Here is an 18331-nt window from a genome sequence, read left to right on the forward strand (position 1 = left end):
CTCCACAATCACTTGCCTTCCAGCTCTTCACAGGTTGAAGCTCTTCCCTCCAGTTTCCTTATACAAACACACCAGCAGGAATACACGCTTGCATTTCTTCCTTTTCCACCCAAAAGATGGCACAGTGCATATCCTGTCTTCACTGACAGCACGTCTACATGGCAGGCATGCTCGTTCTTTTTTATGCAGCATGGAATTCCACTGTGTAGAAGGATAGACTGTAATACTCCCCTAGCGATGGACAGTTGAGCTGTTTCCAGTCTTTTGCTATTTCACAAGGCACTGCCATGAATGACCTCCCACCTATGTCATTTCTCATGTATGAGGCAGTACGCTGATAGATAATGCCAAATGCATCTTCCACAAGCAATATAAGACAGGGTCTGCTTCCACAAATTCTCACCAAGAGAATGCGTTCCCAAAGTTGTGGATTTTGGCCAATTTTCTCAAATTGATGAAAAAAGGCATCTCAGGATAGTTTTAATTTGCACTTCTCTTATTCGAGTAAGGCTGAGCATCTTTCCTATGCTTTTCCTTTGTGTTTCTATTTGTTTTCCTTTTCTATGAATTGTTTATATCCTTTGTGCATCTTTCTATTGGGCTGTTGATTTGTTGGTGTCGATTTCTAGATTTTGAGGCGTAGCTACAAAGGTATTCTCCTACTCCAAGATTTCAAAGATTTCCTGTTCTCATTTACTTATCTGGTTTCACTTTCTACATTTAAATGTCTTGAAAACATAAATCAGATCACACGACACTCCTGCCTAAAATCTTCAGTGACTTCTCACTGCACCCAGGATGGAATCCAGACGGCTCTCTGTGACCCTCAGGTCCCTGCCTGCTGTAGCCATGCTCACCCTCGCTAGTCCCCACTAGCTCTGCAGTTCCGTGAGTGCATGCGATCTGCCGAGCTCTCCTCCCGAGCTCTCCTCTGAGCTCTCCTCCGCCCCAGGCTTTGCAGCCACTGTTCCCTTAAGATGGAAGGCACTTGCTCCTCCACTTCACCCCATGCCCCCTCTTACTCTCTGGTTCTCCGATGCCAGTGGCAATTACAAAGCCCAGGGCCCAGTGGTGCCAACAGTGGTCCTGGCACTGTCCTCTGTGCACAAGACTTGGTGGGCAAGACGCCCTCCTACCGTCTAAGCAGACAGTCAAGGCAGTCCAACTGAATTACAATACCAGCGACGTATGTAATTTAAAGTTTTCTGGTAACCACATTAACAAAGGTTAAAAGAAGAAGGTGGAATTAATTTAATACATTTTATTTAAGCTAACATATTCAAATTACTATCGTTTCAACATGTAACCAATATAAAACAATACAATGAACTTTTCACATTTTTTCTAAGTCTTCGAAATCCGGTGGGGGCTGTACACTTACACCACATCTAAATTCAGACCTGCCACATTCCAAGCGCTCAACAGCAAGGAGCGGGGCTGCCCTGTTGGACAGTGGCGCAACTCTAACCAGCAGAGGCCCGGTGCTCACCCAGGGACGCCGGATGCCTGGCACACCCGGGGGCTGCTGCGCGATCCTCCCGGGACCAGCCCTCCGCTCGCCGGGCGGGGCGGGGCCAGAGCAGCAGCCCCGCCCCGCCCCCGGCAGCGGCCCACAGGACCCGGCTGAGCACAGCGCCGGACGTTCGAGGCGGCCTGCGCGGCCCACTCACCTCGCCAGCGCCTCCACAGAGCCTGCGATCGGCGCGCCGCCGCCCTCACCGCCGTCGTACAGCACGCCTGTGATGTCCAGCAGTACCCCGCGCACGCCAGCCAGCCGCTCGCCCCACGCAGCCATTACGTCCCGCCTGCGCCTCGGCCCCCGCGTCCCAACCTGCTGCTGGAAGCTGCGGCCGCGCTCGCCGCGCAGGGGCGCCTGGGAAGTGTAGTCCCGCGGGCGGGGCGGGGCAGAGCTGGGCCGGTGGGGCGTGGCCGGGAGCAAACCCGGCAAGACGGGTGCTGCTTCCCGACTCCCGAGTCACGCGCCCCCAAAATGGGAGCCTTTTCACCTGGAGATCAGTGGATAAAGGGTCATCCTCCCTAAAAATTAGAGCAAGGCAGACTGGGTCGAGGAGGCAACCGGAAAAGTAACAAAAATTAAAGAGAACAGGCAAGACCTTCATTGGTGTTTTCCTGTGGCCCGATGACGCTCCTAAAAGCAATGGAGATAGTTGGGCCCACAGACCGGACAATGCTGAGCGCCTGAGAAGCAATGATAAGGTAACGAATCTCTAAAGACATGTCTGAAGTGTAAGCTGTGATGCCAAAACAAGCTGGAAGATAAATAAATGTTTAGGGACCGGAGTTGTTCAAGAAGTGATAAGATGGCTACTGACAGAAATATTATGCCATGAAAAAAGGAAGACTAGGTTACAACCTGAAAAACGCTCATGATATAACATTGTGTTAAAAAGCAGAGGGACTTCCCTAGCTGTCCAGTGGTTAAGACTCGGCTTCCGATGCAGGGGGAGTGGGTTCCTCCCTCGTTGAGGAACTAAGATCCCACACGCGGAGTGGTGCAGCCAAAAAAAAAAAAAAAGCAGAATGCAAAATTGTATGTAGACCACTGCCTACAAAAATAAGGCATAGGAATGGCTGAGAAGAAAATGGGAATATTGCAATGTGTTAGCCCAGTGAGATTTTGGATGAATTTTTACATTCTATTTAATGTTACATCGTTTTTGTAATAAATAAAAGTTGATAGAAGAGGGGAAGAGTTTCCTTGACTGCCCTTCTGACCCTTTCAAGTGTTTAAACTGAAACTTCAAAAAATTTGACTTCTGGGACTTCCCTGGTGGCACAGCGGTTAAGAATCCGCCTGCCAAAGCAGGGGACACGGGTTCGAGCCCTGGTCCCGGAAGATCCCACATGCTGTGGAGCAACTAAGCCCGTGCGCCACAGCTACTGAGCCTGCGTTCTACAGCCTGTGAGCCACAACTACTGAGCCCGTGTGCCACAACTACTGAAGCCCGCGCGCCTAGAGCCTGAGCTCCGCAACAAGAGAAGCTACCGCAATGAGAAGCCAGAGCACCACAATGAAGAGTAGCCCCCGCTCTCCACAACTAGAGAAAGCCCGCACGCAGCAAAAAAGACCCAATGCAGCCAAAGATAAATAAATAAAATTTTTTAAAAACTCATGGTTCTTAGCTGCAGACAATAGAAACTTCTCCAGCTAGAGGGGTATGCTTATACAAGGCATCAAGGAGCTTACAGGTTTCCAGGGGGACTGGGTAACCAAGCTCAAGTACTGCACAGCAAGGAGCCGTGCATCTCTGAGAAATGCCCAATTTCATTGTTCCACTGAGACTACTGCCCCATCACTTGGCTCTTAAGATGACAGGGACCTGATAGTACTGCCCCGAAAGAACCAAATCCACCCACCATACCTTCAGAGAATTCTCTCTCTCCACCTATGGTCACCATCTCACTTTCACCATGTCTGGCTTGGTGGAACCTAGTCCAACCTGCAAGGGAGTCTGGGAAATGCAGTGTTTGCATTCCAGATTCTGTGGTACAGGAACTGAGTGAGTCACTCTGGTTAATCTACCACGATCATCATGAGCCATACATCACCCATGTATAGAACTTCAACTCTGTGGGCCCAGTGGGTCCCAGGGTCCAAAAAGGTCTAAAGTGTGATCTTTGCCTTTGAGTCAAGACTGGGCAGAGAACGAGATGTACACTTTTAAGATTACTGATCAAACGTGTGCGGAGTGCCAGTGAGTGACAGACACAGCCAAGACGATGGACTCTGTGGGCTATGGAGGGCAGCTGTGGTTTCTGAGCAGAGGGGCAGGCTGAAATGGACCTTGAAGCATGGCTGGGCTTTAGCTTCATGCCAAAGAGGAAGAGGAGAAAGGGCACTTCTGCCTGTGGTGGTGAGTCCACGCATAGTTCTCCCTCTCCCATTAGCTGGGCTTGACCTTGGGCAAATCACTTTCTATATCTAAGATTATGGAGACAGAATAATGGCTCCTTGAAGATGCCCACGTCCTACTTCCCAGGACCTGTGAGTGTGTTACCTCACATGGCAAGGGGGGACTTTGCAGATGTGATTAAGCTAAAGATCTGGAAATGTGAGATTATCCAGGATGATCCACATGGGCTCGATCTAATCACAAGAGTTCTTATAAAGGAAAGAGGGAGGCAGGAGAAGAGTCAGAGGAGACATGACAACACGTCATGCCACAGTGAGAGAGAGATTTGAAAATGCTACGCTGCTGGGCTTGAATACGAAGGAGCCATGAGCCACGAAATGCAAGCAGCCTCTAGAAGCTGGAAAAGGCAAAGAAATGGATTCTCCCCTACAGCCTCCAGAGGAATACAGCCCTGAGAACACCTTGATTTTAGGACTTCTTGCCTCTAGAACTGTAAGAGAACAAATTTGTGTTTTTTAAGCCACTAAGTTTGTGGTAATTTGTTACAGCAATAATAGGAAATGAATACAGGGACCCGAGTCTCTCACCTGAAGAATGACATGTTGGTCCAAGGCAACAGATCTCTCTCAGTGTGGGCTCAGACCTAACCCAAAAGTCCACGACCTTTCTTTGGATGTAATAGAAGGGCATTGTACAAGTTAGAGCTGTTTTGGCTGCATGTAACAGAAACCCACCTATAGTTGCTCAACCAGATAGACTTACTCTTTCTCATATATCAAGAAGCCAAGAGGAAGTCAGCCCTGGGCAGGTACAGCAGTTCCCAGGAACATCAGGAAATAGTCTACTTCCAACTTTCAGCTTCACCATCTTTAGGCTTTCACCCTCATGCTGTCAAGATGTCTGCTGTACCCCCAGGCATCACGTATGCATTTCAGGAAAGAAAGGAAAGGAAAAGGGAAAAGGGCCTGTGACAAATGAGTCTTGCCCTTTATACCAGGAAAAACAAAAGCTGCCCCAGAATCCAGACCCAATAGATTCTTGTTTATATCTTTTGGGCCAGAGCTAGTCAAGTGGCACATTAACACTCCAGTGTGCAGGGATGTAAGAGCTTGGCCTCTTACATTTCCAATAACAAGTCTACAAATCATGTCTGAATTTCAGCATAAATATGAATCCTTCCAATCCTCTTTTGCTGTAGTAGATGTGTGTATAATCCTTCCAGACTTGCTTGTATTAGCTAGGACTCTTTGGCTGCCAGTGACAGAAACCCAACTGCAAATGGCTTAAATTTAAAAGGAATTTATTGGCTCTTGTAACCAGTCTAGCAATTGATGGCTTCAGATGTAGCTGGTCCTAAGGCTCGAATGGTGGTGTTCTGGGCTCTCTGACTCTCCATTTCTTAGCTCTGCCCCCTTCTCTGGGTTCCCTTCCTTCTCTCTGTGTGGCCAGGCTCTCTCTAGGCAGTGGGGAGGGAGGGCTGTGGCAGTTCCAGGCCACAGAGCCCTGGGTAAACCACATGGTAAAGAACATTGTCCTCAATTTGGCCTGATAGTTGCAGAAAGAACTCTGACTGGCCCTCGTGTCTGTGCTCAGAGGGAAGAGGTGCCGTGATGGTGCAGCCTGACGTAGGCGCCGAGGAGGGGCACTTGAGTACCGCCTCACCACGGCCACGTAGAATGGGAGAGGAGTGCCCCCAGCAAAAGGCAGGGCATTGTAGCAAGAGTGTTATGGTCTGAAAGTTTATTTTCTCACAGAATCATGTGTTGAAATCCTAACCCCTAAGGTGATGGTATTAGGAGGCGGGGCCTTTGGGAGGTGATTAGGTCATGAGGTTGGAGCCCTCATGATTGGGACTAGTGCCCTCATAAAAGAGACCCCCGGGACTTCCCTGGTGGTGCAGTAGTTAGGAATCCACCTGCCAGGGCTTCCCTGGTGGCGCGGTGGTTAAGAATCCACCTGCCAATGCAGGGGACACGGGTTCGAGCCCTGGTCCGGGATGATCCCATATGCCGCGGAGCAACTAAGCCCGTGCGCCACAACTACTGAGCCTGTGCTCTAGAGCCCGCGAGCCACAACTCCTGAGCCTGCATGCCACAACTACTGAAGCCCTCATGCTTAGAGCCCGTGGTCTGCAACAAGAGAAGCCACCGCAATGAGAAGCCGGTGCACTGCAACAAAGAGTAGCCCCCGCTCGCCGCAACTAGAGAAAGCCCGTGCACAGCAACGAAGACCCAACACAGCCATAAATAAATAAATAAATAAATAAATAAATAAATAAAAAGAGAGACTTCAGAGAGCTAGCTCATTCCTTCCACCATGTGAGGACACAGTAAGAAGTGGGCCGTCTGCAACCTGGAAGAGGGTTCCCCCCAGAATCCAAACATGCTGGCACCCTGATCTTGGACTGCCAGCCTCCGGAACTGTGAGCGATAAATTTCTGTTGTTTATAAGCCCCTCAGCCTGTGGTATTTTGTTTTAGCAGCCCAAACAGACTAAGAGAAAGAGAAAGCAGGAAGAGACACCGTGCAGGCAAGATTAGCAGGTGTCTACTACCCGCAGAGACGCTTCATTCTGACCAAAGTCTGTTTTCCCTGGAAAGTGAAACCAGACCAAGAGAGGCCTACATGAGCCAAGGAGTTCTGTCTTATCATGGTAGGCCTTAGTGAAAAAAAAAAGCAGAGATCCATTGATCCAGAAGTGTCTCTCCAGCTTTAGTGTGCATTAGAATCACCTGGAGGGCTTATTAAAATACAGGTTTGGGGCTTCCCTGGTGGCGCAGTGGTTGAGGGTCCGCCTGCCGATGCAGGGGACGCGGGTTCGTGCCCCGGTCCGGGAAGATCCCACATGCCGCGGAGCGGCTGGGCCCGTGAGCCATGGCCGCTGAGCCTGCGCGTCCTGAGCCTGTGCTCCGCAACGGGAGAGGCCACAACAGTGAGAGGCCCGCGTACCGCAAAAAAAAAAACAAAAGAAAAAACAAAAAACAGGTTTGGATTCAGGAGGACTGGGATGGGCCTGAGAACCTGCATTCCAGCAGGCTCCCAAGCAATGCTGATGCTGTTGCTCTTCAGATCTAGATCAGTGTTTCGCAGATTTTAAGGTGCATGTGAATTGCCTGGGGGACATTATTGAAATGCATATTCTGATTCAGTAGGTCTTGGGTGACACCTGAGACTCTGCATTTCTAACAAGCTGCTGGGCCACAGACCTTCCTTTAAGTAACCAGGTTCTAGATTCTAGACTCCAGAATGACCTCTGGCAGCTCTGGTGATCTATGACTCTGTGATTTTTTTTTTTTTCCTAAAAAAATATCACTCGGACTTTCTGGTGGTGCAGTGGTTGAGAATCCACCTGCCAATGCAGCGGACACGGGTTCGATCTGTAGTCCAGGAGGATCCCACGTGCTGCAGAGCAGCTAAGCCCTTGAGCCACAACTGCTGAGCCTGAGGTCTGGAGCCCGCGCGCCACAACTACTGGAGTCCGCGTGCTCTAAGGCCCGTGCTCTGCAACTGCTGAAGCCCGCACACCTAGCGCCCGTGCTCTGCAACAAGAGAAGCCACCGCAACGAGAAGCCGGTGCACCACAACGAAGAGTAGCCCCCGTTCGCGGCATCTAGAGAAAGCCCGCGCACAGCAACAAAGACCCAACGCAGCCAAAAAAAAAAAAATCACTTTGCAGAAAAACAGCACATCCAGGATATCGCCCTCACATGTGCACATTGTTAACAGAGGGGCTGATGGTCCAAGTTGTAAATGATGCTCCTTGCCTGCTTCTCCCCTACTTCTGGTGGCTGCTCGGCAGGGTCTCTGAGCAGACGGTGAGGGGAGGCTCAGGCTATCTGCTCAAGTGCTTCTGAGCCACCTGGGCAAAGGTTTGTGGGAGATGATACAGTGAGTGACACTTTCCCAGGATTTCCATGTTTCTTCAAGCCTTTCTTTGGCCATGGAGGCTGTTCCGTGTTTGTACAAAGGGTGGGGAGCTCGTGGCTTTAAATCAGTCTCTGAGTTATTAGGATATGGCATTAGACCATCAGTACACTCCCATGAGATGCTTTTTCGTTAATGAGGTGTGGGCAGGAGTAAGGGAGAGCAGCAAAGCTCTTGTCCTCAGAGGCTAGCAACAGTAGACCCTTCACCACCCCTAGGCCTGAGTTCTTACTACAACCATATAAGACCTGTAGCTGCAGGAGAGCTGTGGCCTTTGGTTCAGGAATGTGGCAATTGCTGGCCTGTAGCTGGGTGGAAGGGGAATAAATAACCTCTTTCCTCACATCTCTTCTGTCCCTGCAGTTTTCTTTTGCAAAGAACATGGTTGCCCAGCATAAAAGCATAAGGTTGGGCAACACACTCATGGGATTTCCCCTGAGGAAGTTGGATCCACTATAAAACTATGTCCATAGCTAAACATTTCTGTATCTCATTCTTATTTTCAGGTCAGTCTGCACCCCCTCTTAAGGTGTGGGGTTTCCAATCTATCTTAAATCAGACTGAGGAACATTGGGTTTATGCTGTTAGGCCACAGTTTATTCCTTTCAACTCTTCAACCTGCTAAGTGCCAGGTGCTAACGGACACAAAGACAAATGCTGTGTGGCCCTGGCTTCAGGACAGTCTGAGGACCAGGCAGTCTGTATGCCAGGCAGGGTTCTTTGACCCCAGCTAATTGAATTCCAAACTGGGGGAAGGGGCAGCAAGGGGAGAGTTGGGAAGGCTTTAAGGCAATTTACAGAAGCAAAGGAAATGCTCAACAACCAGACCTCAGAAAGTACCAGAACCATCAACTCCAGGAGTGAGAAATAGCAAACAGTTTCTTTCAGGCATTGCTGCTAGGATGAAGCGGCCCCAAGCCAGTGTCAGTCACTCTGCTTCAGATTCCTGCGGGAGAGAGCCTGATTGGTCCTGCAGGAGGCCACGCCCACCCTGGGGCCCTTGATTGGCGATCCCACCACTACCACGTGTAAGGGGGCTATATGAGCAAAGTCAAATTACCAGTACCAGAAAAGGGGATGAGGATGCTGATCCCGAAAAGCAAGAGATGTCCACCCAGGCTGGATGGAAGCCCACTGCCCACTCGCCAGGATCCAAGGGCTGGCCAGGGTCTCTGAGAAGGTAGCATGCATGGGCAGGGGACCCACACACATCTTACCCAGAACCTAGCCTGTCCAGGGACCCAGCCTGCACAAACAGCTGGAATAGACAGTGAAGAGCCTGGCATTCAGTGCAGAGGTCTTTAGTCTTCACCTCATGAATCACAGTAGCCATGGAAACACCCAAACAGTGAAGGTGGGGTCACTTGACATATGCATGGCTGGAGTGGCAAACTTGTGACCCACAGACCTGTTTCTGCTGGCCTGATTTTCAACACTGTGAATGGATTACCAGCATTGGAGATGGCACGTAAGAGTTGAGATTTCCAGTTTCTTTGAGGCAATGTGGAGATCTGGCAGCACTGATCAGCCTTCCTGCAAGTGCACCATCCACCGGGTGGAGCAGGAGGAGCCCTTCAACGTGAGTCGCAGGTACTCCAGCCTGCCAGGGTCCTCGGCCAGCTGGCTTGCTCATGGAGGCCGAGGGCTGGCCCTCCGAGGGCTGCAGTTAGCATACCCGTGTGAGGTGAACGGCCTGCTGGGGCAGCAAGGCTGGAGGCAGGGAGGCCAGGAAAAGAAGATTAAAGGCATGAATAACAAAGGACGAAATAATGCCATTTGCAGCAACATGGATGGACCTGGAGATTATCATACTAAGTCAGCCAGACGGAGACAGACAAATATCATATGATACACTTGCATGTGGCATCTAAAATATGATACAGGTCTTCCCTGGCGGTCCAGTGGTTAAGACTCCGCACTTCCACTGCAGGAGGAGCGGGTTCGATCCCTGGTCAGGGAACTAAGATCCCGCATGCCGCTTGGTGTGGCCAAAAGTTTTTTAAAAAAATAAAATAAAATATAAAATAAAATAAGATACAAATGAACTTATTTATAAAACAGAAACAGACCCACAGACATAGAAAACAAACTTACGGTTACCAGAGGGGAAAGGAGGTGGGGGAGGGATAAACTAGGAATTTGGCATTAGCAGATACAAACTACTATATATAAAATAAATAAACAACAAGGTCCTACTGTATAGTACAGAGAATTATGTTCAATATCCTGTAATAAACCATAATGGAAAGGAATACGAAAAAAATATATATCTCTGAATACATATATATCTGAATCACTTTGCTGTATACCAGACACAAACACAGCATTGTAAATCACCTATACTTCAATTTAAAATAAAGATTGAAGGCATGAAATTTGGGTACAGAGGTGGGGAACAGAGGACTTTGTCCCCTGCCTTGCAGGAAATCACCCAAGAATGATAGATCATACAGGTCTCCATTCAGCCAGGAAGCAAGTGCTTCATATACTTGCCAAGCCCTACCTTTCTCCCTTGTCTATATTCTGCCTGTGCCTCTCTTTGTACGGTATGAACATGGCGTGTGATGCTCATGGTCAGAAAGAGCCTGCATTGTGTCCCTGTTCCTTCTGCCTCTGTCCTTCCCCAATTCTCTCCTCATATGTCCTCAGCTTGTCACTTGGCATTTTTCCCCCATTCTCTTTCTCCCAATGACATGTCTCTACTTTTCCAGATGCCCAGAGCAATTTGGTTTGCCTGGCAATTCCCCTCTCTTGGGTTTCTCCTGGGAATATCTTAAAACGTTAGAAAACACTGAACATAAGAGCTTCCAAAACTGCATCCCAGAACCTGCACCACGGTATCCTCCCAGGCAGTGCCTGGGCTCTAGTCATTTTCTCAGAGGTCCTTTTCCATATCCCATTTCTGTGTGTAACGTTGAAGGAAAGCCGTTCGATAAATGTCTACAATTGGACTTCACCCTGGGGCAGGAATGTGACTTCCTTTAAGCACTTCCTAGCTCTGGGGTCGTGGGCAAACTTGCTTTAAGCTTGGTTTTCTCGACTATAAATTGGGGATATAATACTGCCTGCTTCATGGGGCCGTGCATGGGGAGGGTTAAATGAAATAACCCCAAATAAGCAAAAGCATAGCCAAGTGCCTGGTCCAGAGCAAGTGCCCAAGAAAGAAGAGCAATTATTGTTCATAATAATTGTCGCTATCAGGACAATGCCCCCTCGCATTGTTTTATCACCTTCTTTGATGCTTCCTCCAAATTTCTGAAATAGAGAAATGGATTGTTTTTTTATCTGTTGATTTCCAAAAAGAAATACTGATTTCTTAAAGCAAGATATATTAAGTAAACATTTTTATTTGGGTTGCAGACTGGGGACAGGTGGGAAGGCTACACTTTGAGCTTTCACAAATCAAAGTCTCCGAAGTAGGTTTTTAAAAGGAATACTTGCTCTGTTTGGCAGCCAGAGTTCAAAGCCCTGGGGGGAAATGGTAAACTAGCCTTTAATTGTAAATGAACTCTCCAGCAACAAGAGGTACAGAGTCAAGTAAACATTTAACAACTGATTCTGCTGCTCCCAGTAGTTTCTTTTTAACATCCAGTGCCTCGCCCCTCCCATTTTGCAGCCAGAATTCAGTTAAAGAAGTACGCGGTTCACTACTCCCCCTTTGTCACCAAGATGTGCCTTATGAAGCTGTCTCTTGGCATTAATGTCCTACCCCGTGGGCTGGCCCAAACTGCAGGGTTTTACCTAGAGAATTTAAGTTGTATTTTATTTCAGGAACATAAGATTTTCTCTGAGGTGCTTTAACACAGCTCCTAAGAGTGCTCTCCCTCTGCATATACTGCAAATTCTTTCCATTGTTAACACTGTTCACGGCTCAGGCAGCAGCTTCTAAAGGCTGTGCTGGAATTATAGGCCACTTTGTTTGTGGAATAGCTCGGGAAGCTTGGCACCATTGATTTGCATCAGTGCCTCCGGAATAGACTCTGCCTTCTCCTTAAAGATACTATCTAAACTGTGAAATTCATTAAATAGCCCCAGAAATGGATCAGGTTATTTAACACGACATCCCTAATGGCGCAATATCTCAGCTGTCTGCACTGATAGTGAACATTGTCTTGGATAGTGTTATCAGCCCAGGACACCCGCTATGAATATTGATCCCGAGCTTGTTACAGCCATCACTTGCCATCAGGACAGGTCAGGGATGGAACCCACCTAGCATCAAAGCAATTTAAAGACAGCACTCAGGCGGAATTTTAATGCCCACGCTGAAAACACAAATCAACTCCACGCACGGGGGAAAGTGGCTTGCTGGCTATGGATATCCTTATTATATAGGAACACCTTGTGTATAAATACACGCATGAGGACGTTAGCAAGTCAACACATCTCCAAATTGTTCCTATATGAAGTCTCACTGCCTTCTAGTCATTTACAAAGCAGGTGGCCAGAAACACAATTCCCCAAGGCACGCCCTCCCCTCACCAAATTGAAGAATTTAACCTGTTCTTTGGGTCCAGTGCTTCTCTTTAAGTTGGGTGAATAAGAGGGAGCATTTTCTATTCCTGCAATGTTGATGGGAGACACCGCGGTGTTTCTCGTGGCATCTGTCTCCAGATGCCAAGTCCTGAGTGCAAGGGTTCACATAACCTTGTGCTGCACTGAACACACATATCAGAAATAAAGGAAAAATAAAGGACAAGGAAAAAAGAAAGACAACTAATAGGAGTTCTTAAAGATTCACAGTCTTAAAGCACATGGACTTATGTGTTCTCGACTTTCCAATTTGTTGCTTCTACTCTTTAATATGAAAAATGATTCGTATTATTTGAACAAAATTTTTGGAGACAATTGATAAAGTGAAATGAAAATGACCCAGGTGTGGCCTGCCCTGGCTTCTGCGCCTTACATGTCCCTCTGGTTGGGGGCATTCGGTGCCCTCTGGAATGCCAGCCCTCCTTCCTGTGAAAGTGGTTTCAATATTTCGTACAGAACAGATAAGAAGAGGGACCATGGGAAGCCAGAAACGTCCATTCTGGAGCTCCCTTAAAGAGATCTATTTCTAGCTACCTTGAAGAACCTAAATAGGAAAAAATATGAAAGTGGGTGGAAAAACGTAAAAGGGGACTGGGATCAGTGGGGAGGGAGAAAGAAAAGAAAGATTTTTTTAAAAAATTTATTTTATTGAAGTATACTTGATTTACAGTGTTGTGTTAATTTCCGCTGTACAGCAAAGTGACTCAGTTATACATATATACATTATTTTTCATATTCTTTTCCATTATGGTTTATCACAGGATATTGAACACAGTCCCCTGTGCTCTACAGTAGGATCTTGTTGTTTAAGAAGGTTTTTTTTTTTTTTTTAAATCATGTGAGAACTGGGTGAGAAAGAGTTGTCAAAACAAAAACCAAAAGTACCCTATCTGTGATCTGGAAGGTTCTGTGATTGGCAATCCAGGTTCCTGGGTACCACGGTTTAGTGCCATGGCCACCTGCTTTGGTCTTCCCAAGGCCCACATTCCCTCCGATGGGAGGTGGTCCACTGGGCTTGGCCAGGGCACTTCCTGTTCTGATTTCCTTTTAAAAGCACAATCCTCTCTGCGTTAGGACTGAAGCTGGCTTGAATTTCGGCAGGGCTTTAAAGTCCCCAGGGAATACAGTGGCCGCCTCTGGGAGGGGCCACGAGGTTTGAATGAGAAAAGCTCCTAGAAGCTGGCCTGTAAGACCTTCTCTACAATAACGGAGGGGATTAGCAGCACACACCCCTCCCTCCTCCCCCACCGCACTTCAGTGAGAAGGTTTCTCCTCCCCTTCCTACTCCTACCTGACCGGACAATCTTAATTGCCAAGTCATTGTTTGGAAACCCCATGGGGCAGGGAAGAAAGGGACAACAGCCTTAGAGGTAGTTCTGGGCAGAGGGGTAGGAGAAGCCTCAGAATCTGCCGCTGAGATAAATGCTTAGCCCTCAGACTGCTCCCCAAACAACAAAAGGGAAAAAAAGAATGTTAAGAAGGGCCTGGCTGGTGGAAGCTTCCCCGAGGACTGATGTGCACCATCCCACGGGACTTGCTGGGGCAAATGGAAGCTTTGACAATTGTCTCTGTTCTTTGACCTTAAATCCAAACCAGGCAAACACCTTTGAACCTTTTTCTTCTTGGGGCTAGCGGGAGGATGAGGGTCAAAGATGCAACCTGATTCCCAGAGACCCAATATCTGTGCACATGATCAAATCCGTGACTCTGAAGAAGGCCCGAAGGGCATCAGGCATTGTGCTTGGCGTCTCTGCAGGCCAGGGCAGCCACCCTCACCTGGCTCACCTGCCCTCACCAGAGCATCGCACCTGGCTCTGAGACCGCAACCCGCAAGGTTTCCAAAGCGGCAAGTCATCTTGGTGGGGGCTCAGACAATCTCTCCAAAACCCCTGCTGCCCTCTGACCTCCAGAGTGGAAGGCAAAGCCTCTGACACCGTGCGGGACTTTCTTTCGTTGCTTCCTAGCGAGCAGGACGTACTGAAAAGAATAATGGTCCGGGAAAGAAGACCTGGGTTCGAATCCAGACTCTGTCACCAACTAACAGTGACCCTGGGCAACGTCACTTCTCATCTTTGAACCTTAATTTCCTCATCTTAAAGCTGGGATAATAGTCTTGCCAGGCCACGCCCACCGCACAGGGATGCTCAGAGGATCAAACGAGATCGCGCAAGTCTAAGGGCTTTGTAAACCGTAAACTGTCAGAACATGAGGGCTTTTAAATCCGAGGTGATCAGGTCTGAGGCCATTACTGTGATTCACTGGCGAGGCAGGAGATGTGCCGAGGGTTGCCTCGAAGTAATCAGTGCTGGCCTCAATTGCATCTCCAATTCAAAGGCGGGTGCACTGGGGGAAGGGTGCAAATCGCAGCCCAAGTCTGGGTGCGTGTATTGGGAGGATCTCCGGGACGAAAGCGTCCGGACTTCCCTCCCTCGCGCACCCCGAGTTCCCGCAGGTTGGGCGGAGGAGCGCTGAGCCGGCGGCGCTGTCCCGGCGGCAGCGCGCATCAGACTCGCCAAGGCGCCCCCTCGCCGAGGCTAGAGGTCCCCGAGCCTTAGTCTTGGGGCTGCTGCGAGCGCGCCCTGCACTTGGCGGGGGCCTGGGCAGCCCAAGTGCCAATCCGCGCTCAGCCCCCCGCGGCTCTCTCCCCGCCCCCGCCTCCACGCCCCCGTCCCCAGCTTCACTTGGCCGCCCCGACCCTCCTACCGGCTGAGAACTGCGGCCGAGCCACAGCCGAAGGCAAGCCCGAGCGCGGCCAACCCGGACTCCGCGCCGCCGGCCGCCGGCCCGCGGGCGGCGGGCATGCTGGCATGGCAGGACGGCGGGGCCAAGGCGGCTCCCTCCCACCACAAAATCTCCTTCTCGGTTCTGGACATCCTGGACCCTCAGAAATTCACCCGCGCTGCGCTCCCAGCCGTGCGCCCTGCTCCCCGGGAAGCCAAGAAAAGTTTGGCAGAGGCCGAAGGAAGGAAGGACTCCAGCCGGGACCCGGCCCGGCAGCGAGAGACGCCTGGTAAGGATGCGAGGCGGCCTCCGGCCCCGGAAAGCCCCAGGTTACACGATGCGATGGGAAGGTGGGAGGGAGAGCCGTGGATCGGGTGAGTAGCCCTTAGCGGCGTCTTCCCCAAGGGGAGAAGGCGCACAGGACCAGGCGCGTAATTAAACTGACGCAGAAAGGGGGCCTCCAGCATCCTGGGTCAGGGATTTGCCACCGAAGCCTGTCCCTGCTCACCCGCCAAGCAAGCAAGCACCCCAGCTCTGATTTACTCACAGAGGAAACTCGTACCCAGCGCCCACCTCGTCCAGGCCCATTCATTTATTGGGCATTTAATTGTCCCCTATGTGCCAGGACCTGGGCTAGAGACTGGGATAAAAGTCACCAAAAACTTCGAAACCTGCGAGGTAGACAGCATCCTTAACGAGGTAGACAGCATCATCTCTCCATTTTCTGGATGAGGCAGCTGAGGCTGAATCATGTGTCCGAAGTCTTAGTAAGCAGTGAGGTCCGGTTTTCGCACCCAGGGCCCACTTCCAACCATCCAGAGACAGCTGCAGAGACTCCGCTGCCCCGCACGCTCACCCTCCCCAGACCCAATCGTTAACTGGGCTGGGGCCGGAGTGGGGTGGGGTGACGGGAGGCTGTTGGTCCTTTCTCCCCGAAACCCTTTTTGATTTAACCCCTAACTCTGGGAATTCCTTGGCGGTCCAGTGATTAGGACTCCACCTTCCACTGCAGGGGACACGGGTTCGATCCCTGGTGGGGGAACTAGGATCCCACAAGCCGCGTGTGGCAAAAACAAACAAACAAACAAACAAACAAAACAACTCCTAACTCTGGAGGACACCTGATGAGGGGTCCAGGAAAGTTTGTGTCTGAAAGGAAAGACAAAAAACAGCAGGACCCAAGCTGGGTGAGGCGTGGGCACGAGGTTCCCTGGAAGGACGCCAAAGATCGGGGGCTCAGGTCAGGGAGAGGCTTGAAGTCTCGGCAGCTCCTCCGCTTCCCTTCCCCAAGTTTAGCGGTGATTGTCTGGGGCTCTGGGCGCCTCTGGCGGCTGCGCTTGGGCCTGGGCGGTCTGCCTGGTAATTGTTCGGATCGCCCCTCGCAGGGGCCGCGCTCCCCTTTCCCCACCCCCATGATCGATATTCTATTACTGGCGCCTGCATATCTCCTGCCCGCAGCTTGCAGGTACCGACTTCAAACCCCCTTTCCCTGTCTGATCCTAATGTTGTTCGATTAAAACTTACCTTTAATAGATGACATCTATCGATCCGGCCCCGCACAAATCTGAAACTCTATTAACACGGCAGGAGAGAGAAGATGGGAAAGAGGGAATTTCACTTTAAAAGGGAGGAGGGGGCGCTTAATAACTTCTTTTTTAATTGCTGGCAGTTCCAGGCCAAAATAGGCTTCTAGGGACTGGGGAGACAGCCCCAAACGCACTTGACATATAGATGTCTTAATGTACCACGATAAGGTTGTCCAATAAGGTCGTTATTTTTTCTTAATGCAGAGTGTCATTCATTCATTCGAAATACACTTCTCGGACGCCTACTAGGTAGTAGGTGGGTGAAGAGAAAGCGGGCACTGCAACCCTAACTCCCACCTCCTGGAAAGGGCTTGCAACTAAGAGCGGTCGTGGGGGTGAGGGCAGGGAGCGCAATTCCGGAGAGGGGCAGGGCTGGGCTCCGGGTTGGGCAGAGAGAGCTGCCTGCTCTGGGGAGGACGAGGACCAGGTCTGGGGACCAGGACCGGCCGGGTCGTTCCGGCCTTCTGATCACCGTCCCCTTCTCCCCTAGATGCTACGGGCCGAGGCGCCGGCTTGGCGTCCTCCCTGGAGGGCTCGGAGGCGGAGGAGGCGGAGGAGGAGGACTTGGAGGACACTGGGCGGCGGCAGCTGCGGGAGCGGACTGCGCGCCTGCAGGAGGCCCGGACGCGCTCCCCCGAGGCCCGGGCCGCGGCATCGGCGGCGGGGGAGAGCAGCGCGGGCGGCCTCGCGGGCTCCCCGGGCTCGCCGGACTCCCCGCGGCCCCGGCGCCGGCGCTCAGAGCCCAGCTGCTCCAAGCCGCGGCGCGCGCGCACCGCCTTCACCTACGAGCAGCTGGTGGCCTTGGAGAACAAGTTCCGGGCCACGCGCTACCTGTCTGTGTGCGAGCGCCTGAACCTCGCGCTATCGCTTAGCCTCACTGAGACGCAGGTCAAAATTTGGTTCCAGAACCGCAGGACCAAGTGGAAGAAGCAGAACCCCGGCGCTGAAGGCGCGGCGCAGGCGGGAGGTGGCGCGCCCCAGCCTGGGACTTCGGCGGGGGCGGGCGGCGGCGGCGGCGGCGGCGGCGGCGGCGGCGCGGGGGCCAGCCCGGGTCAGCTGGGCCCGGCCGCGCATCCCTTCCAGACTTTCCCCTCCTACTCGGCGGCCAACGTCCTCTTCCCGGCCGCCGCCTCCTTCCCGCTGACGGCCGCCGCCGCCAGGGGCTCCTTTGCGCCCTTCCTCGGGCCCTCCTACCTGACCCCTTTCTACGCCCCACATCTATGAACCCGGAGCCCCTCGGGCCCCACTTCGTCCGGATTCACGAGTGATTGGCGCGGACTTGTGGTCGCCACCCCACGGAGGGGCGCCAACGCGCAGGGACTGCCCCCTCCTGGTGCGCGGGTGTCTGCGCGCCCCTTCCCTTCCCGCTGCCGGGAGGCGCCGCCAGAGGGCAGGGAGAGGCCGCCTGCCGACTCCGCGCCGCGCGCCTCCCCGCCTCGCCGAACCCTTGAATTCACGCGGTCCACTAAAGGGGGTCAAGGATCTGCCATCTTTAAAAGTGTCCGGAGACGGAGGCTGTCCTTAAACCTTCCCGTTTCTGGACCTCGTTCTTCACTTTCGGTCAGGCTTAATTCAGTTCAAGGGTTCTTTCCGAGGGTCTGGGTGTTCGGCGGCGCGGGGCTAACCCAGCGGCGGGGATGGTGTCCAGAGGGAGACAAGACCCGCCCTCCAGCTGCTGACACCTAGGATGGAA

The 18331-nt window shown here is 51.4% G+C and overlaps 2 protein-coding genes across 2 annotated transcripts in view; one reads left to right on the forward strand and one right to left on the reverse strand.

The window, feature by feature from the left end:
- The window catches only part of LHPP (phospholysine phosphohistidine inorganic pyrophosphate phosphatase), a 49488-nt gene extending 45924 nt beyond the window's left edge, over window positions 1-3564 (reverse strand). The window contains exon 1 of the mRNA XM_028484784.2: window positions 1671-3564. Coding sequence (XP_028340585.1) covers window positions 1671-1795 — 125 coding nt within the window. The 5' untranslated portion in view covers window positions 1796-3564. The remainder of the gene's footprint in view (window positions 1-1670) is intronic.
- An 11566-nt stretch (window positions 3565-15130) lies between these two features.
- Window positions 15131-17862, forward strand: NKX1-2 (NK1 homeobox 2). The gene is made up of 2 exons (XM_024121218.1): window positions 15131-15341; window positions 17129-17862. The coding sequence occupies exons 1-2, from the start codon at window positions 15131-15133 to the stop codon at window positions 17860-17862; spliced, it is 945 nt and encodes a 314-aa protein (XP_023976986.1).
- Window positions 17863-18331: the final 469 nt, after the last annotated feature.

Source organism: Physeter macrocephalus, unplaced genomic scaffold, assembly GCF_002837175.3.
Source record: "Physeter macrocephalus isolate SW-GA unplaced genomic scaffold, ASM283717v5 random_233, whole genome shotgun sequence".
Lineage (NCBI taxonomy): Eukaryota > Metazoa > Chordata > Mammalia > Artiodactyla > Physeteridae > Physeter > Physeter macrocephalus.